Source organism: Drosophila santomea, chromosome 3L, assembly GCF_016746245.2.
Source record: "Drosophila santomea strain STO CAGO 1482 chromosome 3L, Prin_Dsan_1.1, whole genome shotgun sequence".
NCBI lineage: Eukaryota > Metazoa > Arthropoda > Insecta > Diptera > Drosophilidae > Drosophila > Drosophila santomea.
Window position 1 is genome coordinate 14,978,029 of NC_053018.2, and position 23,566 is coordinate 15,001,594.

At 39.1% G+C, this 23,566-nt stretch overlaps 3 protein-coding genes across 5 annotated transcripts in view; 2 read left to right on the top strand and 1 right to left on the bottom strand.

The window, feature by feature from the left end:
* LOC120450375 (venom dipeptidyl peptidase 4) overlaps positions 1–23,566 on the top strand; it is a 65,240-nt gene that overhangs the window by 28,734 nt on the left and 12,940 nt on the right. The window lies entirely within an intron of this gene.
* LOC120450384 (thioredoxin-2) lies at positions 17,135–17,726 on the top strand. The gene has a single exon (XM_039633376.2). It carries the CDS (start codon positions 17,233–17,235, stop codon positions 17,629–17,631), a length of 399 nt encoding a protein of 132 aa, XP_039489310.1. The 5' UTR covers positions 17,135–17,232; the 3' UTR covers positions 17,632–17,726.
* LOC120450380 lies at positions 20,994–22,121 on the bottom strand. The gene has a single exon (XM_039633370.2). It carries the CDS (start codon positions 22,016–22,018, stop codon positions 21,215–21,217), a length of 804 nt encoding a protein of 267 aa, XP_039489304.1. The 5' UTR covers positions 22,019–22,121; the 3' UTR covers positions 20,994–21,214.

The following is a 23,566-nucleotide window of genomic DNA, read 5'->3' on the forward strand; positions in this document are numbered from 1 at the left end:
GCCGAAATGACAAAATGATGCATTAAACTAATTGGAAAAACTTTGGGTGTTTTCAGTGAGTGCTCAGCGGACCTGAAAAGAATCTGAAAGAAGTGATCAAAGGAGTGTGTGATGTGAACTAGAAGTGCTTGAATTTTAAGGCTCCATAACTGTGTATCGGAAATAAAGTCACATAAAATCTGTGGCTTGTGGGGCTATTTAATTACCATAAAATTATGAAAATGCCAACTACACAATCGTGTTTTCAATCTTTACGGAAATGTCTGATTCACTTATGTGAAATGCAAAAAAATTTGATAGCAACGGAAACGATTTAAAATGGTAAAATAATGTGAAATGTTCACTGAATTCACTATATTAATGCTAATTAATACCATGAATCAAGTAATATGCAAACCACTTGTTTTTCCCACAATTTTCTTCGTAATTGTCCATGTTAATTTGTCACTAACCTTGGACAAAGTTTTAGCTTGTTTACACAAGAGTGTCAGAATCGGCCAGATAAGTAAACATGAAAGCGAGAGCAAATATTTTAACAGAAAATTAAAGCAATCAGCAAGCAGAGCTTGAAATAGTCCCAAGAAGTTCGTGAGAAAATGAAACTTTATTTATTTAAGTAAAAAAGGTCAAGAGACCCAAACAAGCAATGTCTATCTGACTGAGTAATGCAGATTGAGCGAAAATTCAGGCAGTTGATAGATAATGTCGTGTGGATTGTAGGGAAAAGGGGGAAAAGTGGAAGCCTGAGAGGTATTAAAACGGAACCGCATTGTTCACATAATTGAAAAATAGATTTCTCTACACTCTGCTGAGGATTTGTGATTGCTTTCAGCATATTTATGTGCGTAGGGGGAAGCCGACAGCGTATTCAGCCAGCTGTCCAAGAAATCTAGGCCGTTTAAATTGCTCCACGTTCTCTGCATAGTGTATATGAAAGCGTCGACTATATTTAGATTTCTTCTATGCATGCAAACTACTTATCGAATGAGTAACGTTCCAAAAACTTGATTCACTAAATCTAATTGGTCGTTTGATTTTGGGCGAGTTAAGGAAAGGGGAAAGTTTTAATTTATGCATCAACTTTTCGCCGCCAACACAACTAAACGGGCCCTCTTATCGTTTGTTTATAATCCTAAGCTTGTTTTTCTTGAAATACAAAATCCCGCAGCAAAAATAAAGTGCATAATCAAATCATCAACTAATGAAGTAGCTAGAAATTCCCCGCTGAACCAGAAAATCGGGAAGTCAAAAAACGGAAGGCAAAAAGCCAAGTGAAAACAAATATTCATATATAAATATATACGAATAAGCTGTCTTAAAACAAAAGCCAAAAAAAACTTTTGTTGTTATATGCAAAGCCAAATCTTTTTCGATGGCTTGCATTAAACATTTTTTTGTTTTTTTAGGCAGCAAAAGCCGAACTGAATTATATTAAATAAAATAGACAATTTTATTTAAAATGCTTTAAATTAATATATAACCTGATTCATATACATAGAAATCATTGAGTGATTAAAATTGTATGCACTTTTATTAAAGCCATTAAGCAATTTAAAAAGCGTGAGTAATTGGACTGAGCTTTAATTATTATTAATATTTGGATTAATAGTGGGAAGTCAAAAAGAAGAGATACTAAATTCATGTTGTAAAAATAATTTTTTTTTTTAAATATCATTCTTTAAAAATATAATTTTATTTTCTTATTCTAATTAGTAACTTTTTTAGTGTCAGAAACAGTACCTGAGATTTTCCATTTTTATCAAAACAGTGTTAAAGCCAATTATATGATTGAAAGCAATTATGACGAGAAAATAACGTGTTTCAATTAAACTTTTTGCAAATTAATAATTGTCCGACCGTAACAAATTTCAATGACCTGCCACCACATACGACACGTTTAAAAATAATAATGGAAAATGGAATACAAATTAATTGATACGATTTAATGAGATGACCAGAAAAGCCAACCACTCTGGACACAAAGATGCAGAACAAGCCGGAAAAGCGTGGTGAAAAATGTGAAAAAATTTATAAAAATAATTAAGCCGCCAGCAGCTAAAACAACAGCAACCACGGACTTGACAAAAACTTAACAACTTTATTCTGCCGGTTGGGTCCGCTGCAGCCGCTCTGTAAGCTTAATTAACACTAGGATTGCGGTTGGAAAGGAGATTTCCGTGGGCGGAATGGCGAGCTGCCGGCGCTAAATGTCAACAATAAGCTCGAGTGCGGCTGTTGCACTTCGCCCCACCATTTCCGCGTTTCCGGCCATTTTCCATCCATTTTGCATCCACTTTGCCACCCAGCCAGCATTTCGCAGCCCTTCGTTTTATGAATTTTGAGCAGCTTTCGCCTGCAGATACTGCGGCAACAAATCTTCAGTGATAGTCACGGAAATCGCTTAAATTGTGCAACCAAAATAAACGGATGGCGCGTTGAATTTATGCAAAAATGTAAAAAGTTTGGGTCCTATGGAACTTGTTGTTCTTTGACTCTGGCCACGAGCTTCATTGCGCATTCAAGTGGCCCCGTTTGGCAAATGAAAATGAAAATAAAACCAAGCCAAACCAAACCGAAAACTTGGACTCACCGTCCATGCCCAATTGAGTTTGTTTCGGTTTCATTTTCAGCTAGAGTTATTGCCCCAGATTCAATGTTTTTTTTTTTTTTTGTGTCTAGTCCTGGTCCCTCGATGATTTGACAAAAGTACTGCATTGGTTTTTTCTAGGCTCAAATGCCCTTTGCTGGCATAGTTTTCATTACCGCCGCACAAATTTCATAGCCTAATTCAAAGAGCCAATATTGCGTATGCGCCGCGTGTTGCGAGCCTGAAATAAAAGCACACCAAGCGCGTCCCATTAAAAAAGCAAATAAACAAGACACAGACACAGTGATACTTTGGCCATACGGGCAGGACTCGAATGTCCTTTCTGGCTGTGTTGCTTCAAACGAAACCACACGATAGGAATGGAAACTAAACAGGAGAACTGAGGTTGCCCTTTCTGTAACAGTTTTAGAATATTATTTAAGTTGAATAGAAATAGTAGGATATATTATTACGCTTCATAAATTTCCAAATTAATTTGCTCAATGCTAAATTGGTGCAAAATTTCATTAATAATTCCAAATTTAATCTCTCCGTCTAAGAAGCAAAAACACAATAAATAAAACGTTGGTAAAATTATTTATTAACTTACTCAAATGAACATTAAATGACTTATTTTCATCATGGAAACCACAAGTTTTCTTTCGACTTATTAGATGTTTGCCTTGTTTCTGGACAAATTCCTCAATAAACTCCACTTGAATAATGAGCACATTAAATGTCCAGTCGGCAACATTAAACAACTCAGTGTTACCGATATATATATTTGATCCTTTTCGAAAGAGCAGTGAAAGAGGAAAGTTAGCGGTAATCAAGCTTCGCATTCCGCTTGAAATGAGCTAATTAAAGAAACATTCGGAATGGCCAACAAATTTTCGGTGTGCGAACCCTCCGAATTCGGATCCTTTTGACTTGGCTGAGTGATTAATTTTCATATTTATAATAAAACGCTGAAAAGGTTGGACAAACAGCAAACAGAGAAAGGAAACAAAACACACGCACACAAACGGCCACAGAAGAAATGAGAAGGCTGAAAAAAATAACAAAATGGCCTGCACAAATGCCAGCAAATGGCTTTACAAGAGGGTCTGGGTCCGGATGAAGGAAAATCTGTTGAAAACATGCTCACTTTTATATGGTTTATATGCTCCATGGATCCCATATGAGCTGCATAATGAGTGGCATTGCGAGTGGGCGGTGGGCGGTGGGCGATGGGCGATGGGTGGTGGTGGTGTCAGAGAAAAGAGGCGTGGGCTGTGCCCAACAAGTATAATTAACATTGAAAGCCGACCGAGTACGTCAAATGAGAAATGTGCAAACAAGTGTGGTTGGAAAAGGGAGGGGGTGGGGTGGAAAATGTTTTAGAGGCTGGGTTTTCCCACTCACACTCGAACACGTCTGCTCAATGGCCTTTCACGCACACACACCTTTTGATATTAAAATTAAAATGGCAATGGGAGACCTTGGAGCCTCAAGCATGATTAAAGTGGGCAACTGATATAGATTTATTCCGGTCGAACTATTAACTGGTGGAAAAGCAGCTCATTCTTTTTTCGCTCTGCTTAAGTGCGGGAAAACCCCAAATCTCATTAAGGCACATAATTATGTTTATTGCAACTGTTGCATTGCATTGAACCAGGCTTTTCCATTTGCGGTTTTGTGGACAGTGTGGCTTAGCGTATTTACAATTTGGCAAAACTTTTATGGAAATAGTGGCACACATTTGCATATTTGCTAGGCATTCAATTAAATCTGGTTTCTATTAGCTTGATTAGGCTGTTAATTAATTTTGAACTATAATATTAACTGATAAGAGCGGTTATTAAATGTAAACATGATTAGTTTTTGTTTGACTTTCAGATGCGAGTGATTGTTGACACTGTAAAAAAAAAGTGTTTTATTAAATAAAAAACAAATATATAATTTTTAACTCATCAATGAGATTACCGGTTGGTGAATATTGTGTAACTACCAGCAATTTGGCCACAAAAAGGCGACCCAAATGGCCGGTGTTGCATAACACCAAAGTAGCTTCGGCAGAAGATTAAATAAAATATACTTTATCCAGCCACTGGACAATCTGCGGCAGCTTAAACCCAAAGTAAATACCAAAAACTAAAAACAATATCCGCAGCAGCAGCGCGGGCCAAAAACTTTTTATCAAGCGCTTAGTGGCACATCCGACAATTGACAGACAGAGACAGGGAGATGGAGAGGGAGAGAGACAGAGAGGCACTGAAAGAGCGAGAGGGCGAATGCCCTAGTGGCGTTGGGATTTGGTTGCATGTACGCAAGTGGCACTCCAATTAAAATGATTGTCTTAATGCCGCGCAGATCGTCAGTGGCCATTACAACCCGTCGAGTTGATTCATTCAGTCTAGTTTTTTGTTTTTTTTTTTTGAGAGTGCTCCATCCGGCTGTACCGCCCACCCATCCATCCGTTCATTCATTCATTCATTCATTCAGACACTCACTCGGTCCGTACAAACTAAACTAAAATCATCACTTAATGTGCTGAAAATAACGCACTTGCACGTACTCGACTAATTTATTTGATTACCCCTACAATTACGGCGGGGTTTCATTTTCTTCTGTAGTCCGCGAGCCAAAGAAGCGAGTTTTCGAGTGAAATTCCAAGGTGACGATGGGCATGCCTTTGTCTAATTTATTTTCTGAATTTTACGTGGAGCTCAACACTTTTGTGCGCTGAATTATTTTCTGTTCTACTCGTGCACATTGGTCTAATCGGATTTTAAGGTTTATGGCCAATTGTCGGGCAATTGCATTATCTAATCTTAGTATTATGTGAATCTTGTGCTTAGAAGTGTGTGGGCCATAAGTTTTGAAACCACGATAAGAAGCACTTATTTATGGTCCTTAATCGAGATTAGCTGAAAACTTTAAATCAACTTGAAATCGGTTGCTTAGCAGTAAAGTAGCTGTGATCCGAAAATGACAAATGAGTTTTCTAATGTTTCCCCTTAATAAATTAGCACTTTATACTTTTTAATATGGATTTTATTTTTCAACGCTTACATAAAAAGTAACACTTTTTTTGCAAAAATTAGTTTGGACAATATAATTGTCCAGCAGTTCCCCCCTTTTTCTTTATTAGTTCCCCACTTCAAGCCAATTGCACTCATTATGTCGCACTTGTCCGTCAAAGTTGCAGCTAATTTTCCCCAGCTCAGCAGAAGTTGAAAACTTAATTAACTCATTTCTCAAATATGCACCCCAGGACACCCCCCTACCCTTCTTCTCTTTCAGCTTTTTGAGTTATTTGGCTAGATTTTGGCATTTTGAGTAAATTTACCAACGAAATGGGACAAAGTTTCTTGGGAAACAAACGAGGCGAAGAAAAATGTAATGAAATGCAGTACCAATCACGTTGGCCATATAAATCACACGCTCTGTGGCCAATCATTGATAGCACAAATACCGGCAGTACTCGTACGAACATGATAAGAAACGTCTAGAGCGGTATTATCAAATCCATTCTTCAACTCATAAATTTGTTCACATGAATCCGAGCATTAGTTGCTGTTTGCAATTACCTAGAAATTCGAAACGGCACTGACTTCAAAGGGGATTCACCCGGCCAGCATTACTGCATCTGACTAATGCCGATTAAATAGATGGGCAGAGCACAAACGTATCTTGTATCCACTTATTTGCATTCAAATTACCATTGGGCACGCAAATTATGCTTGGCATTTCAAGCAAGGAGAGGGGAAGAGAAATTGTTTGGGCGCGAGCAAACAAGTAAAAGTATCTCGAACATGTTTGCCAAATGGCCGAAAGACAAAGAACCAGTCCTATTTGATGACCTATCCCACTCGAATTTCTCCAAAACGGTCTCCTATTTTCTTCGGTTTGAGTTGTAAACATTTGCTCAAAGCAAAACTGAAAGAGACCCAAAAAGCGGGCTTAAAATCAATATTTAAATTGCAGGCAACTATTTTTGGAGGCCTCTCGTGCACCCAAAGAAATTTTGTAAAGTAAATATTGCACATATATAAATATTCAATAAAGAGTTCTCTTATACTCCTAATTTACTGAGTGAGAATGTTTTCAAGTGTAGAAACTTAAATTTTATTGGGTCCACATCGTATCGTTCTGCGGTCCAACCATTATGGATATGTGTGTTTGTGTTTGCCAAGAACAAAAGGAACTTTGCAGCAAAACCTTGGAACAGTTTGTTGTGCGAAAGAGAGCGACAGATGTACGGAGAAAGAGAGCGCACGAGCAACGACTGTTGCTAATTTGTTGTTCAGGCTCTCGTGGTTTGTTTTGATTTTGTTTGCTTTTATTTGAATTCCCTTGTGGTAATATTTTATTTGCTCTTTTTTCTCTTTTCATATTAATTAATAGTTTTTGTTTTTCCTCGCCCATTGTCATTTTTTGGCAATGAGCTCGGGGCTTTTTGGCTGGATTAGCCCTAGAAATGTAAATCAAGGATTCAAAATGGGACCTTACATCTTTGCCAAAGTGTTGCAATTCGAGTTGAAAAGTATTTTCCTCCGGTCTTAAGGTATCTTTCAATTAATCTTTCAATTTAATTTGATTGAAAAATTTCAAGTTTATAATCCTTTCCGGCAAACTTATAATCTTTCAAGTTTTGCCAAAAGTTTGTCACTTGAAAAAATGTATTTCCTGCAAACGAGCAATTCAGCAAAAATGTTGTAAACTTTCTTTCAACTGGCTGAAGCAGAAAAAAAATTACATTCAAAAGTAATAAACTTTCAAAGGCACCATTAGACCAATTAACTTTTTCAGGGTTATCCCTAATTTTATCAAAAATTTCTTTGCAACCTTTGACCATACTTCATTGTTAGTCACTCGCTTATTATTATAATAATCAGCTTATCACTTGACTGGACTTTTTCTCAGCTGCTGAAACGTTTCATTGAAAGTCTTTTTGTTTGGCACTTTGTTGACAGCTCCAGATAAATTGGTTGTGGGCGATGGTACAGAGCCATAAATTGGCCAAGTGACTCGTTGGCAGGCTTATACATATGTATGTATATGGCTTTATCGGTCTGGCCATATGACTTTGAGAAACTGAATACAATATAAATCAAAATCTTGTGAGCAAGTAAATAAAACGCAGACAAATAACTTGGTCGTGGTGCACTTTAAGATAGGAGATAGTAAACTGGACGCTCTGTATTTTCACTCTCAGCTATTGTCTTGTAATACAAAACTTAATTATCATTTCTGCTTTCTCTCCCAATAATTGAAAATTGATATTCCATAATTTGCATCTCGTTGGCTTCTCTTTTCACCTCCCAATGATGGCCAGTGATTCCTTTAATCTCCAAGTGAATCCCCAAAGGACATTTAGCCTGAAGTGAAGCTCATCTTGCTTGTTGTTTTCTTTTCGACCACTTTCTTATCTGCACAACAGACTCAGGCAAATTTTCAGGATTTTTGGCTTCAATTATATGAATGTAGTAAATATTTGATTTTATTGTTGGTGTCTTGAGTTGGCTTAGATGCTCTGAAGCATTTTCTACCAAAAAGATTTTCCACCGCCAAAGCTTTTTACTTACTAAAATTGCAAGTACCACAAGTTTTTTTTTGGCAACTTCTACCAACTTTTTTGTTGCCATTAAAACTAGTTTAACTACGCGGTTGGAGCATGACGGGATTAATTTTTCATTTCGCCGTGCGAAACTTGACCCAAGTTTTTTTTATTACCCTCTACTTGGTTATTAAATGCAATCTCCTCTACGTGTAGGCGACATTAATAAGCTGAAAACGTGTGGCCCGAGAATATGTATCTATGTATATAAACAGCCCTATATATTTGCAAGTGTTCAGCGAGCAAGGACATTGTTTAAGTTGACAGCCAGCCTAGATCCTTGCTGCCTTACATTAAATTAAATTTATATGCTTATTTATGAACTTGCAACAATGAAATATTTTTGCGACAAATAAAACTTGAGCCCAACGAGCTGGAAGAGAGGGGGGCGAAAAGCGAAGAGCGCCAGATGTGCTGGGCTCAATAGAAAGAGAAAGGTGGCTGGCGTGCGAAAGAGACGGCATCAAGAGGTGCGGCCAGTTGTAGTTTGATGGCTTTTCTGAATGGCGTTGGGAAAAGTGAAGGGAAGGGAAGGAAAGGAAAAAAAGGAAAAGTTTGGTAGGTGGGCCGCCTTTATGGCCAGCAGTATGCCTCATAAGTGTATTTTTGATGGCCATTTAAGGATTTTGCATTATTGCTTTTCGCGAAATGAGTTTTTGACTTACTCCTGTCATCGTAATGCAACTTCGATGGGGAGCAAATGATCATATTCATATTTGTGCGTATGTAGGTAATAAAAAGGGAATAAGGCAAGGTTAAGTGGAGTCTTAAGTCCGGGTTATGGTTTCAATTAAATAAATAGCTTGCATTTCAATAAAACAAATTGGATTCCTATAAAATTTAAGGACGACAATTCAATTTCAAGCAGTGGATTTTTGTTATAGCTCAAAAGTAAACTTTGTTTAGCTCTTGGTAGCTTCTTAAAAGGAAACTTTGTTTATCACTTTAATATACCCTGATTACCATGGTTTTCACTTCGATTAGCTTGCAAAGTAACTAGTCATAACTTGTGTTTCTGCTCCAATTTCCAAGAACTGTTGCGTTCCCAAGAGCACCTTTGAAATTTAATTAGATTTTACACTAGCGACACTTCAATACCGATCCTTAACCCTTGTTCGCCACACAATGGCACATATATAAGCACCACAATTGCCATGGTGCAGCCTAATTGAGCCATTTAATTGTCATATAAATCTCAAATTTTATCGCTTTGAGACAGCCAAAGGAGCAACCGCAGAGCCAGAAGTTCCAAGGAGACACAAAGGGTGACGAGTTAGCAATAACAAATTTAATTTGACTTCCTTGAACTTGAGACTGGCCACAAGGAGTGCTTCTTGTATATCGTAAACATTTACGATATTCAATAAACTTTTATTTCCGATGGGGCAGACAGTTTAAAGTTTTTATATATTTTTTTCCAACGCCTTTGGACAAACTGGCGCGGGTAAAACAGTTAATTGAAGTGCGTACTTGAGGGCAGAAATGGCTTAAAACGAAAAAGGGGGGAAAAAGGGGGCTAAGCTTTATAGACTCTTGGGCAGTAGTTTGCATCCCTGTGTATTTTTTTTGTTTTTGGGCTTGGTTCCTCTAAACTGTTTCTCTGTTCTCTTTTTGCGCCTCTGTTGGCCCTTTTTTTTAGCCAACTAAGCTGCAACTCATGAGCGGACAATTTGCAGCCGTCGAGCCAGAATCGGAACCGTTTTCCACATTTAAAAATATTTTTTGTTTCAGTTCTTTTCTGCTTGCCTGCCCTACAAATCCCAAAAGCTGTAAATGGAATTCGTTGCAGTTCATATGCCCTTTAAGAGGGTCTAATTGTTTTCCCAAAAGGATTACGTTAAAAAAGTTGCGCTATACTCAGTTAAAAAAAAAGAAGGTGGAAGGGATTTTAAATAAATACATTAATAGAGATTTAAAAGTTGAGTCTGAATTATATTCTTTTTTATACATCAAATAATATATATTTTTTAAATATTAGCTTTGGAACCTTAAATTAAACTTTTAATTGTTAAAGTGATATTTTTACGTATAAAGAGTAGAGAATTATTCTTTTTTGGATATCCGGCCAAACTTTTTCAAACTTTCTGCTCACCCTTCCGCTAGAAAAGATTTCTTTCTTGTGCCAAGTTGACTTTAAGTTCTGCCATTCGGTTCGGTTATGATTCCATTTACTGGGCCGGCAATTTCCATAGATTGTGGTTGTAATTGCTGCACGTTTTTGTATTAGCCTCATTTGTGAGTATGGCCCCCATATGAAACGTGTTCCAGCGCCCGAAAGTCGGCTGCAATTCGCAGGCATTGAGCGCCTTGACATGTTTGGTCTCCTTTTGGCAAATTTCTATCTCTTTCGCAGCAATGACCTGGCAAACATTTGAAACTCTTGGCAGGCGAACAGAAGGCCGGCAAGCAAACGAAAAGGGAGTGGCTGAACCAATTGCAATGCTCATTGCCAAGCTGTTGACATTTTAATAAAAATTATTCGTCGCATTGCAGGGGAATCGGGAAGTCGGGGAATCTGGCGGGGGAGGCATGCGGAATGCATTCGGACTGGATGAAAGGACCTCAAATGAAATAGGGGCTGGCAGGGGCTGGGAACGAGTAGATAAATGATTTGAAAGCGCATTTATTGCCAGCAAAATGTGTGCGAAAATTAATGCGAGAGCAACCATTCAAAGAATCCGTAATGAAAACCGATAAACACTAGCAGTGCAGCTTTCCAAGCGAATGAGCACAATAAAACGGAATGTTTAGGCTTAAAAAGTGGTTAAAATCCCAAAGAGGATTTAAGACCTCGATATCGAAGTATTGCACGTGGATTGTGTTTAATATATCCGTAATAAATAAACACTGAAACACTATTATCTCAATAAATCTTTTAAAACTGCTTCCAAAGCTTAAATGCTTTAAACGTTGGATAATACTAAAATTATTCGATTATGATAGTTTTCTACACTTTCCTTTTTTAACATCTTACTCTTAATTTGTTTGCCTTTTCGCACACTTGGCTAATTTACGTCATAATTAAAATACATATACATTCAGCCAATATTTATTCTGGCTCGAATTGACAACCGGCGACAGTAACAAAAAAGTAAAATGGACCAAGTGTCGCACTCTTGAAATATTACACCGAAAAAATTTCACTCAGAGACTCGTAAATCTGCACACAAAAAACGCAAACACATTGACCTCCAATAAAGTGAGCATTTTTTCACATTAAATGGCAGCAAAAACAACAAAAATTGAATTGACAGAAAGGAACAAAAAGTCCAAATGCAAATGAAAAAAGGAAATCAAAGTTCGGAAAGCAAATAAGATGTACGCAAATAAATTGCATTATCGTTGATTTGCAAAAAAATTTATAGCACATAAACAAATTGCTGAGGCAACAAATCTATTGTTTGGATATTTGTGTCTGCGGGAAAATTGCCAAGCGACTACAACGAATATCAAAAGGCAATCAAATGCTCAAATAACCCCAAAAGAAAGAATTTCGGGTAATATAATTCACTTTTACTGTAGGGACGCCAAGCATAAAAACCCCATGAAAAGTAGGAGAAAGGCACCCGCTGGCATGGCGGCATGAAATATTGGGTCTACATCATTAGAAAATAATTTTTAAAATATCAAAAATATACAAAAAAGGGATCTTAGAAATTAAATTTAATGGTACTATATATTCTACGTCGTAACTTAGGTTTCGTATAGGCATAACTAGTTTGGTAACTGTTCCAACGAACCAAAGACTTTGGCTGCCAGTTATAAACGCTACAATACAATTTACAACTGATAGATGAAATTATCGGATCGTGTTCATATACGAACTAAATAGATTGTGGCCCCGATAAACGTCTACGACAGCTCCCTATCGAGAACTGAACTATAAATAATATACACAGTACCAACTCGCGTTGCCCATAGATTGCGTTCCCCACTTCCCTTCCAGCACCTCCAATTATCGCAAACAGCTCTGGAACCCCTTCAGCAAACCGAGAGAACCGGAGAGCTCTCCAGTCCTTAAATATTTCCGCACAGTTTGCTTTTGCCATACTTGCACTTTTCAATGCCGTCGGTCCCAAGCCACTGACTAATTTCTGCTTTTACCCCCATTTATATAAGCCCTTTAGGTAGGGGTTATATCCCTGCCAAACATAAATTCTGTTGGGTCAGTTCAAGCACGCACCAAAAATTAAAAGAAAAAAAATTGCAAGTAAAGTGAAAGAATGAAGGAAGTTGAAAAATTGTTTGGGTTGGCTGGCGAAAAAAAACAAGTGCAGGGTAAGAATTCTCGAGGACCCGGAGCCTTAACCTTGCCGGGTAACTAATGGGTTAAGGCTGCCGAATTCTTACACGCGGATTCAAGCAGCAGCAGTAGCAGTACCATTCTCGTTAGGCGCTATACCAATTGACACTGAATTTAATTCCGCATGAAGTGTTTCGCCATAGCCTGACATTTGAATTGGTAATTCCTGTGCCAGAGATGCCACCGCGATTCGCGTGGCATCCACCCCCCCAAACACTTCTTCTTGCCCCTTTTGGCCATATCTGCGCACACCACACAACGGAAATTGCCTTTTTTGCGCGACTTCCGCTTCTCTGCCAGCCGCCTTCCCGCCTTTTTTGCCGCCCAGCATTCGGCGATACTTCAGTAAGTGACAGCCTGCCACTGCCTCATCATAGAGCTATACTTGGGAGAAATCCCTGCCAAATAAATAATTTCCAATATATTTCAAAAATATTGGTCACCTAATAAAAGGCGTCTAATCTAAGAACATCATTTCTGTTTATATTTTAAATTAATATAAATTTTTTTAAATAAGAAAAGTACGGGATATATCCCTAATTGCGTTGAAATATTTGGGTAAACTTAACATCACGTTTGCTGCGGATGTGCTTTATATTTAATTTTTTTTAAATATTTATGTAACTCATTTTTTTTTGAGTGTGATCCCTTACCTTCAGCGTGCTCCTGCTCCAGTTTCTAGTTTCAGCAACACTTGGCATGCCACGCATAATGCTGTCAATGTCAATGTAACGTGTTAATTTCAAAGTGGTTTAGTTTGTTGACGCAGCTTGTTAGGAGGTAGGGAAAGGCTATGGAGCAGGATCAGGAGCAGGAGCAGGGACAGAACCACGACCACGACCAGGGCAACCCGTTCGGGAAAAGAGCTACTCCTTTCGCCATCTGGGGCGTAAAATGTTGGGGCACATGTGGTTTTTATGCCACTCGTCGAGCTCTGTGGGGAGTTACTCAACTGCCTTTATCCTTTTTGCTCACTGCCTGCTGCTGATGATTTCTATCATGGCATTTGATTGATTGAAACTTTTGCCCGAGTCCTGGGTTAAGGGGTTGGAAAAGTGGCGAAGGACTTCGAGGAAAGCTGCTTAGGGAGCTGATGTTTGCTGGTTGTGGCATTTAGTTTATTGAGGCATTTTGCAAGCTGTCAGCTAAGTATTGGCAAAATATTTGCATTTTAAAGTGATTAATTATGGGGCAGCCTGTGGCAAAATGAAGTTCGATCTGCCTCAAGTACAGTCACGTCAAAACCCGATTACTTACAATTTAAAGCCAATTGATTAGAAACATATAGGAGGTTAAGAATACTAAATATGAAGTTATAATTAAGAAAACTGTATAAACATTACTGTCGTTGTATTGATACTTTAACAGTAATTAAAAAAAACAAAAACATTTCGTTGCCCCAAATGTCCGCAAAGACTTCAACATAGGCTGTTTATAGCCACTATTCTAGAATAAAGCTTACCTAAAGAAAATCCTACGTCTATGTTGGGAAAATAATAAAATAGGCCTACTGTCATGCGGCTAAGTACAGTTAGCCCAGTTTACATGGGGTCGATAAGTATCCCGCCAAGTCTGAGCCTGAATGAAGCAATTCCAATGAGTTGCAGCCACCCAATTTGCGGATTCCCACCAAAGCCCGGACATAAAAGGACTTCTGGCTGCCAAATTCAGTGGGCGAATGCAAATCCCATTCACACGGTTGCGCCGAACAGAAAACCAACAAAAGTCGCTCCCCCACATTAGCAGCTTGTAAAAACTGTGAATGCTCCAAGCCAAGGGCCGTGCTCGTATTCCTGTTTGTGCGCCAACGCCTCCTGTTACTCCTGTTTATCCGCCGCCCAAAGGATCCCCCCAAAAGGACATCCATCCACACGCCCAAGCTCATTACAAGGCTCAGCACCGCCAAATGCCAACTGTCATGTGGTTAGGGGTAAGCCCAAGTTTGGTAGTCCCAGAAGCAGAACAACAGGAACAACTATGGGAAAGTGCTGGAGCCGGGTGCCTGGGAAATGGGAAAATCTCCAGCTTCGGTTCGAGCATCAACATTTTTGGCAGCAAATAAAATTTGCTTGTGTTTTCGAGAGATTTTCGTTGACAAAGGCTGGAATGGGTAGCATACTGTGCTCGTCCTGGCTGGCAAATGAATGTGCCACACTACACAGAAAGAAATTCTATTGCTGGTTTAAAATAGTTTAAAACATTCATTGAGGAGCAAGTGTTGTATTAAAAAATACAGCTCTAAAGTGGAATGGATTAATAAAATATAAATATTGCTGGCTTTCTTTTTATAGCAAATAATTTAAAATCTTATTTAAGACACACACTAATTTTCCCCTCAGTGTGTCAATATGGGAAACGGAAGTAATGGTGACAGGAAGTGTGGGCTTTGGCCCAAAGTTCGACGCACTATAAAATCGAAATGCAGGGACTTTCATTGTCGCCCGAAAGCAGCTCATAAACTTGTTAACTTAAATTGCCGTTTCGGTGTCGGTGTAGGTGTCGTTGTTGGTATTAGGGCTTGTCTTCTGCTTTCAGTGTTTTGTGTACGGATTGTTCATCATTTTGTCAGCCAGCATCTGGCATTGACATGCTTAAACGTGCTCCATAACACCAATTCCGTTGTTGTTTCGGAAAACAAAAGCCAATTATGTGGCCCGGAACGCACAAAACCATCTGCTGACCTGCAAGTCGAGAGCAGAAAGCCAAAGCCAAACTGCAGAAATTCTGAAAACGTCACACTTAGGGGGGCCAATTGCTGGCATTTCTAGCTTATCTCAAAACTTCACACTATGACGAGCAAATTTCTCAGATTTCCTGGCGGTTTTATGCCTGGCGCTTGGTGTGAAACATAAGTATAAGTGCACATATCCCAACTATATCCATCAACGTAAAATGGCTAGCACTAAAACCCAAGGAAATCCATCACGCATTCCGGATCTTCTGATTCAGAGCCACCGAAATTTGATTTGTGACAAGAGGAGAGCAACAGCAATCCCAGCCCCATTTCGACCCCATTTTCTAGTTGACCGCAAAACGCATACATACATATACTTGTATTTAATCCGCATGCCAGCCACATGGCGTATGCGCAATAAAAATAACTGTCTATCCGCATAACCGACTAGCCCGAGGAAACTAAAAGTCCACAAGCGTGTTTCAAGCACTTGAAGCAATTTGTCTTGCCAGCTACGTGACTTATTCCGCTCGCCTAGTACTCCATCAAAAACACGAATATATGGCGGCCAAAAATGTTCACTGGATGCTTATGTTATTCACATGCCCGGCTTTTTATTACCTTTAGCATTGGCAACGTTCGCCAGAACGGCGGTTCGAGGTCAGCACTTTCGCTGGCATGAGTGAAAAATCCTTGCTACTGCTCCTACTACCGGAAGTTGAACTGATTGCACAACATGTTGCACCAGCGTTGCACACGCGACACGCCATTTCCGTTCCATTCCGTTTCGTTCCGTCGCAAAGCGCCGCTCATTAGGTTATGCAAGTCGCAGATTAAGAGGCGCAAAAAACAACAATACACCTAAAAAAAACCCTTCTAAATGCGTATAAAACATAAAAGTTCCACAGTTACATCAGAATATCTGTTGAGATGAGAAAGCTGCCTTACAATTGTGATTAATTAAAATGGTGTACGTTGGAATATATTCTGCCATTAATTCTGGCATTAAAATATATTTTGGGAATACAGAAAAAAATATCTTAAATTATTTAAGTCAAAAAAAACAGATTTTTATAGATCGCAAAAATTAAAAGATTATTTTTCACTCTGTAATCCGAAATACAGCCACCGGATTATCAACGACTATCTCAATGCCAAGTGCCAAGAGCTTAAAGAGCCCAGCCAACAGAATTTTAGAATCAACTGAAAGATACACTTGAAGCGGGCTTAGACCGCAAACAGCCACGTGAACAAAATCCCACAGAGTACAAAAAGTGCCAAGTAAAAGAAAGCATGAAAAGATAGCAAAAAGACAGTAGGAGAAAGGCTTAGGTAAACACACTCAAGAGATAACGCCCCCATTGTGGCAAGCAAACATATACTCGTACTGCATGGCAGCCAAAGTTGAAAGTTGAATGGGGCGAGGGCGACTTAAACACACTCAAGATACTGCGGTGCATTTGTCTTAATTTGTGACAAGTGCAAGACAAGGCAAACAAGCAGCCAGCACTATAAAAATGCCAGGGAATGGTATGACGTAGCACTAATGTCCTTTTTAAGCCCCCTAAAACATGTACACCTTAAAAAGATTTACGATATATGTACGATATGAGCTTAGTATTTCAAAATCATACTTCAAAAGTAATTAAAAATGTTCGAAAATGAGCATATTTTAAATTAATAGAACAAAAATATTTTTAAAATTTTTCAGATTAAGAAAATTAAAAGTTTTGATTTTTTCGGTGATAGAAGCTTTCATAATACTTGTATTGTATGTTGTATGTATAATTAAATGCCAAAAGTGGTAAGACTTACTGAAAAGTGCAATGCTAACTTGGTCTAAGAAGAAAAGCCCCAACAACAATATAAAAAGGTGCAAGCTGGAAAACGCCCAACGTCTAAAAAGAAAACACATCCATTAGCTGAAAATAAAGGGCATGCGCTGTGATTCGCAAGTAGCTAAGAAGCAATTGTCATTTACCCTACAACGCTTAAAAAATCGAAATTTTTAGTTAGTAAAATTGTAAGAAACATTTTGAAATTAGTTTCTGTGACGAAAGTTTCCTATGGCTGGCATGCAGAAGAAGGTCATCGTTGTGGATTCAAAGAATTACTTCGATAAGCTCATCGATGATGCGGGAACCAGCCAATACGTACTCGTCGAGTTCTTTGCCACCTGGTGTGGTCCTTGTGCGATGATTGGTCCCCGCTTGGAGCAACTGGCATCGGATTACTTTGGACGAATGTTGGTGCTCAAGATCGACGTGGATTTGAACGAAGATCTGGCCGTTCAGTACGAGGTGAACAGCATGCCCACATTTCTGATCATTAAAAACCGAGTGACACTGATCCAGTTCGTGGGCAGCAATGTCGATAGAGTCGTCAACACGGTGGAGAAGTTTGTGGGCAAGGTGGAGGACTCCAAGGAGCACAAGTCGAAAGAACTGCCGGTGAAGCTCCCATGAGGAAACTGAATCGCTAAAATATTTAAATTCTTGATGGTATTTAGTCTGTTTATACTCTTGCAACAACGATCGAAATTAAAGTGTGTGGAAAAGTTTTGGCAATGTGTTGTGATGTAAACCTCATTTTGGGAAGAACCTTCGTATATTAACAGCATTTCATTCATTTTATATTAGGCATTCAAAGCAAACATTCCTCTTTAAATTGAAATTAAATACCAGGCCCTATTTAACATTTTGTAAGCAAAATACATTTTTTATTAAGCTGTAGAGATTATTTGATCTATGTTCACTTGGCTAATGAAATTTTTCACTGCCCAATATTTTTAATTAAATCTTAGAGCAGAGTGCGTGGTGTTGACCTTAGCCGCTGCCACTTTAAGTGCCGCCGTTAACGAGATTCCCAATTAAGTAGCTTCCAGCCTGGCTATCTAAAACAGTGCACACTTCAAGTCCCGCACCCACCTAGCTGAAAACAAAGAGCCTTTTGTTGCCCAGAGTCCTCATGCCACTGCAATCTGGGATCTACTTTATAGGGAGCCGGCATTGTCCTAAGCCATTGTTAGTGCCCGTAAGCCGACCATATGTGCGACTCTCGCCTGTCGCTGCCATTATTTCAATTAGATTAATTAAGCCCGGCCCGCACGGCTCAATGCCCGATGTGTGGTGTTAGCCAAGTGGGCTACATCTAAGCAGTGATGCTGGCAGGGCGTTGCAAGCCAAAAATTAAATCATCTGATAGGGGGAGAATTTCAAAATCAACAATTTAACTTAGGTCAGTTCTTTATTTTACAACAAAATCAGCTTGTGACTCTTGCTTTCATAATGCATAATGCATAAACTAGAACATTTATTTGAACTTATAAATTCAAAGTCACCGGACACGTGTCAAAACGGACTCTTCAATTTAAATTCTAGCAAAAACACGGAAGATAAACTTGTGAAATGCAATTATGAAATTATTGTTTGGGAATTAGAAAATTAATGGGGCAGCAGTTTCGTGCAAAGACACGCCCACCTAAATCACCTAAAATGAACAATTTAAGAGCATTTATTGTGCAACACTTTCCAATTGTCACCACTGCAAACCGCCAACATTGCGGCCCCATCTGGCTGCCTCAACTTTAAATGCGAATCAGCAACAGGGCCGGAAATAGTGGGACAGAGAGGGGAACACTGTGTGCGAGAGGGAGAGCGATGATATGTCCTTTGGGCACTGACAGCTGTAAACTGACACTTTGTTTTACTCAAGCTTCAGCCGAGTAAAATCCTCTATTTTCATTCCTTTTAACATTCTTAAGGACCTTATTGAAAACTTATTTGCCTTGCCGTAATTTTTTTTATTTTATTTTTCTGCTACTTTTTTGAAGGCTCTTGCTTTCGTTGTTGTTATACCGTAAAATCGAAAAGTTTGCCGGCGTTTAGTATGAGTAAAGGATACTCGCATTGGAGGAGAGAGAAAGAGAAAAAATCGTGGTAGTGACGGGTAGCGATAATAGAAAGAGACAGATAGCTGATGCTAGCTTGACTTTCTTCAGCCAGAGACATTTGCATTTTTATTAAAATGAGAAATTGCAGCAGTTGCAGTTGACTGAAATGCTGTCTTCCTCGTTGCAGACGCCACAAGGATGGACAAAGGAGTGTGTGTTGGGGTAGGGGTTAAGGTGGTGCACTTGGGTTAAAGCGGGGTTAGATGGTAATGCGCTTTAAGGACACCACACAAACTGATAAACAACGGAAATGAGTTTTTTATTGATAGTACACTGTGTATAAACAAATAAGGTAAAGTTCTTGTGGACTTTAAAAAAATATTGGAAAGTTCATTGCCGTTGAAAAAAAGGAAAGTATTTTATACTTACTTTATAGAAATATTCGGTTTTATCGAAAGTAAGCTGACAAGAACTCAAATGAATTTTAAATGGAGCTCAAAGAGCTATCAACATCAGAAAGGATTCAAAATAGGAAAGTTTCTAGCCAGGTGTTTCAATATAAGGTAGTTTCTAGCCAGGTGTTAGACATCGATATTGCAGGGCTTAGAATAATTCAAATACTAACAAAGCGGTGCAATGTATCAAACAATTTCCATTCATCAATTAACCATAATAGCATACAATGATATTTGGAGCAGTGAACAGGAACAGTGAAACTTTGAGGCCAACTACAGATAAACAATGGAAGTAAATCCGAAACCACATGCTCTCGGGTAAAATGGGAAATTGGAGGAGCGTGGCTATAAATTTGGAACTCGACCAATGCCGAGTCTTCGGTTTGCTGCGTTGGCTGTTGAAATTTATATGCCAAGCCCTGCCAGCCTGGTCGAAAACCAAACCAAAGCCCCGCACCTCCAGGCATCTCCTTTGTTATGCAAGTTAATCCTTTTTATAGCTATTGTTCAGCGCATCAACACGCCCCCCTTGAGCAGCACACGCAAACGCCCACGCCCTGTGCATTTGTTTCACAGGGGGTGAGGTGGGGGTTGTGCGTTTGGTGAAAATGGGAAAATGGGGGTTGCATGCCGAAGGGGGTGAGGCGGGACTTGGGCGGTAGCAGCAGCTGTGGCACATGTCAGTGCATTTTTCAACGGCTCCAAGAGGCGACACTACCAAGCCAACATATTAGCTGCCACACATGCCGCACAGTGGGTTAAAGAAAGAACTCTGAAGGTTGGGTAGGGCTGATACCATTGAGCATGCACTGTAAACAAAGAATGGGTAGTGCCCCATGTTTTGTAACTAAAAACTTGAATTAAACAATTCCAGATATTTATTTTTAAGAATAGAGCATTCGTTTTCAGAATTCCAATTTTACTTCTTAAATCATTTCTATTAAAAACATTTTTCATTATTATATCTAGTTTAATAGAAACAAATATCTACATATATTTCTTCAAGAAACTCGAAAACGATATTTATTTCGATTAATACAATTTACAAATTTTCATATATTAATTCTATTAAAGACATGTCCAATAATTTCTCTCTGTGTGAGATTGGACTCCGGCCGGAGCTGATGCATGTGTAGCTACTGCTGATATCCGGAGCTAAAATCTGGCGCATGTTGCGGCCGCAGCAAGTGTTTGTGTGGCATGCCGCAAATTCATTATTATTTTCATCCAGCCGCCCCCGCAGCTGCATATAAACACTTTCCCGTATGAAGTGGCAGTGGCAGTGGCTGCGTGGAAAACTAGGGAATACAATGGAGGCAAAGCTAGATGAAAAGACCTTAAAGACTTTCAACAAGTAGCAGGTCCAGTGGCGGCAGCTCGAAAGCAAATTGCTTGCAGTTGTTATCCATTTCATGAGACTTAAGATCCTTTGAAGTTTCCAAACTGAACTTTACAGCTCTTAAGTGAATCTTGATTGATATTTCAATTACGTAACTTTAGGTATATTTGATTAATTAATTTTTATAATTTTGGGGATAGGAGTCAAAAGGGTAATTATTTTAACGAGAATTTTGTTTATAACTTGGTCGATGAAGCTCTATCTTCAAACAGGTATACTTTTATCGAAAACAAACTGTACTTTTTTTTTGAGTCCAACAGAACAAGGACTCTTAATTTAATACATATAACTAGTTTAACAGCCTAAATGGGATACAACCAGTCGGTCAGATGACTTGGAACAGTTGGCTTTCTATTCTTGCCCCCGATCTGGTTCTGTTCCTCATCACTGCTGCACTGGCTGCAATCACTAACACTATTGCCCCGCCGCAGAACTTGGGCGGGCAAACTCAGCGACAATCCCTCAGAATCCCTAGGTTGAGCTATGGAACGTACGTTTAAGGATCCAGCTCTCATCCTGCGAGCATGAGTTCGAGCATGAGCTCGAGCTATGGCTGCTGCCCGAGCGCGACGGCGGCGTATTCGAAAGGATTCATCCGTTGGCCCATAGCTGTGAACATCCTGCATAAATTCCGAGATCCGTCGATTCATTTCGCGGGCCTCCCTAATGGAGCGACGATTACCCAAAGCTTCGAGAAGCGTGATGCTGTTATCCTGGAGTTGGCCATAAGTACGGCTGCTCTCTTCCGGAATAGATAGAGTACTGGGGTTAGAGCTCAATCGTCTGCGGACCACTTGCCATGCTGGTAATGGTGATGGTGTGGACGTAACTGAGCCAGGGGGTATCAAATTGGTTGTACCCCGCACCGATCGTAGACCAAAGAGTCTGGTTTCGGGATCAATGTAGGATTGTCCGGATCCTGACACTTGGCTGCCATCCACCGAGGTGATCGACACCGATGGCGAAACCAAATCCGATAGACTTGTCTCTAGATTTTGATTGGGACTCATGGGACCTGGAGCAAAAGATAGCGGCGGTTCTTGCCCAATTTCCTCCAAATCGAACTCCTGTAACTCTGCATACAAATCGATTTCGGATGATGACATTTTTGAATGATGTGAAAAAGTAGAGGTAGGACGAGCCGAGAAGTGATTTTCCAACTGATTCAAAAAAGGTCCGAATAGGTTGTATTTACAGTTTCGAAGTTTAAGGACTGGCCTATGTATATAAGTGTACAGATTATGTATATTAATTTAAATAAATACTAATTTTTTTGAAAGCAAAATTGTGTTCATCTGGTATTTGCAACCGATTATTTCCGATTATTAAATGTGATTTATACATTACATATGAAGTATATAATACAAAGTCAAGATAGAATATGAAATTTGATGCTTAAAATGTGTTTCTCCAATCAAGTCGTTTTTGAGTTTTGAATCTAGCGTTTGCCATTTAATTTAAATTGTAAATATTTTTTTAATTTTTCTAGAATTTGAAATGTGAATTTATGATGGTTTTGAATCTTCAAGACCGTTGACAAATAAAAACTGTAGCTATTCCGTCAATTTTTATCGAGCGGTAATTAATTGCATTTTTCCCATTTTTCTTGCTCTAACATAAGTTCAAATGAATTGGAAAAGATGGAGTATTCTTGCACATAAAGCTCTTCCCTTTGGTTTTGGTTCCTGTAAGTGACTGCCCCTGGCTTTTCAAGTTAAGTGGATTGTGTAAAATTGATGAAACTTCTGCTGGGGTTTTTCCTGTTCCCCACCCGTTTGTTAGGCCATCCGTTGTCTGACGGTGGCCACTTGCAATTTCTTGATTTCGCACTTGACAAATGCACAAATGAAAAATCAAACAGTCCGTCGAGCACATTGCATCTGTTAGATTAGCTGACAAGTTTCAATGGAAAACTTTCGAATAAGAAGGCAAGTAATCGCTACTCCTATATCAATAACCAGACGATTTGTCAGTTAGGCGTGGCTTATCCCTCACTCAGGGACAACAAATTACTAGCCGCTTTTAAGCTCATTAATATTTAATGCATTTAGGCAGCCCGGCAGATGTGACCGCCACTCAGGGACCAAATGCTCCAGCTCAACCGCAAGTTAAGGAACTTTAATGGCCCGTTTTGGCAAATATTTATTTGCCTTGGTCAGTTGTAAAATGACTTAATGGATAGAAAGTCGCTAAGGATTAAAGTGGGGTATGCATTCAACATGATTCACCATAAGCCAAACAAGTTAAGTCTGAGCCTCAGATGAATATTTGTCAGCAGAGCTTTGAAAACTATTAAAAAATTGTTGTAATAAATTAAAAGCCAAATGCAGGCACAAGTTTTAGGCAAATGCTTTAAATGGACATCGTGTATTCTGACCTCTTTCAAAAACTTCAAAGTTTTTCTTGTACGCGTTTTTCGCATCCGTTTGACAGTTTAGAAAAATATTTTATGCACATTACCACAAAGGTCGCAGCACATTTATCACATTTGTTGTTTAGCTGTGTGTCCTGTTCTGTTTTTGTTGACTTGTTTTTTTTGTTCGTTTCGTTACCATTCCCCATTGGGGATGCTGTGCTTTTATCTTCGCTTCCAGTTGGCTTTGCTCCACTCACCTACGTTGGCTGTCTCTTTATAGTCGGCTACGCAATTCAAT

What these genes read in the sequence shown, in the direction of transcription:
- LOC120450384 (XM_039633376.2), top strand. Translation starts at nt 17,233, where the DNA reads ATGGCTGGCATGCAGAAGAAGGTCATCGTTGTGGATTCAAAGAATTAC.
- LOC120450380 (XM_039633370.2), bottom strand. Translation starts at nt 22,018, where the DNA reads ATGTCATCATCCGAAATCGATTTGTATGCAGAGTTACAGGAGTTCGAT.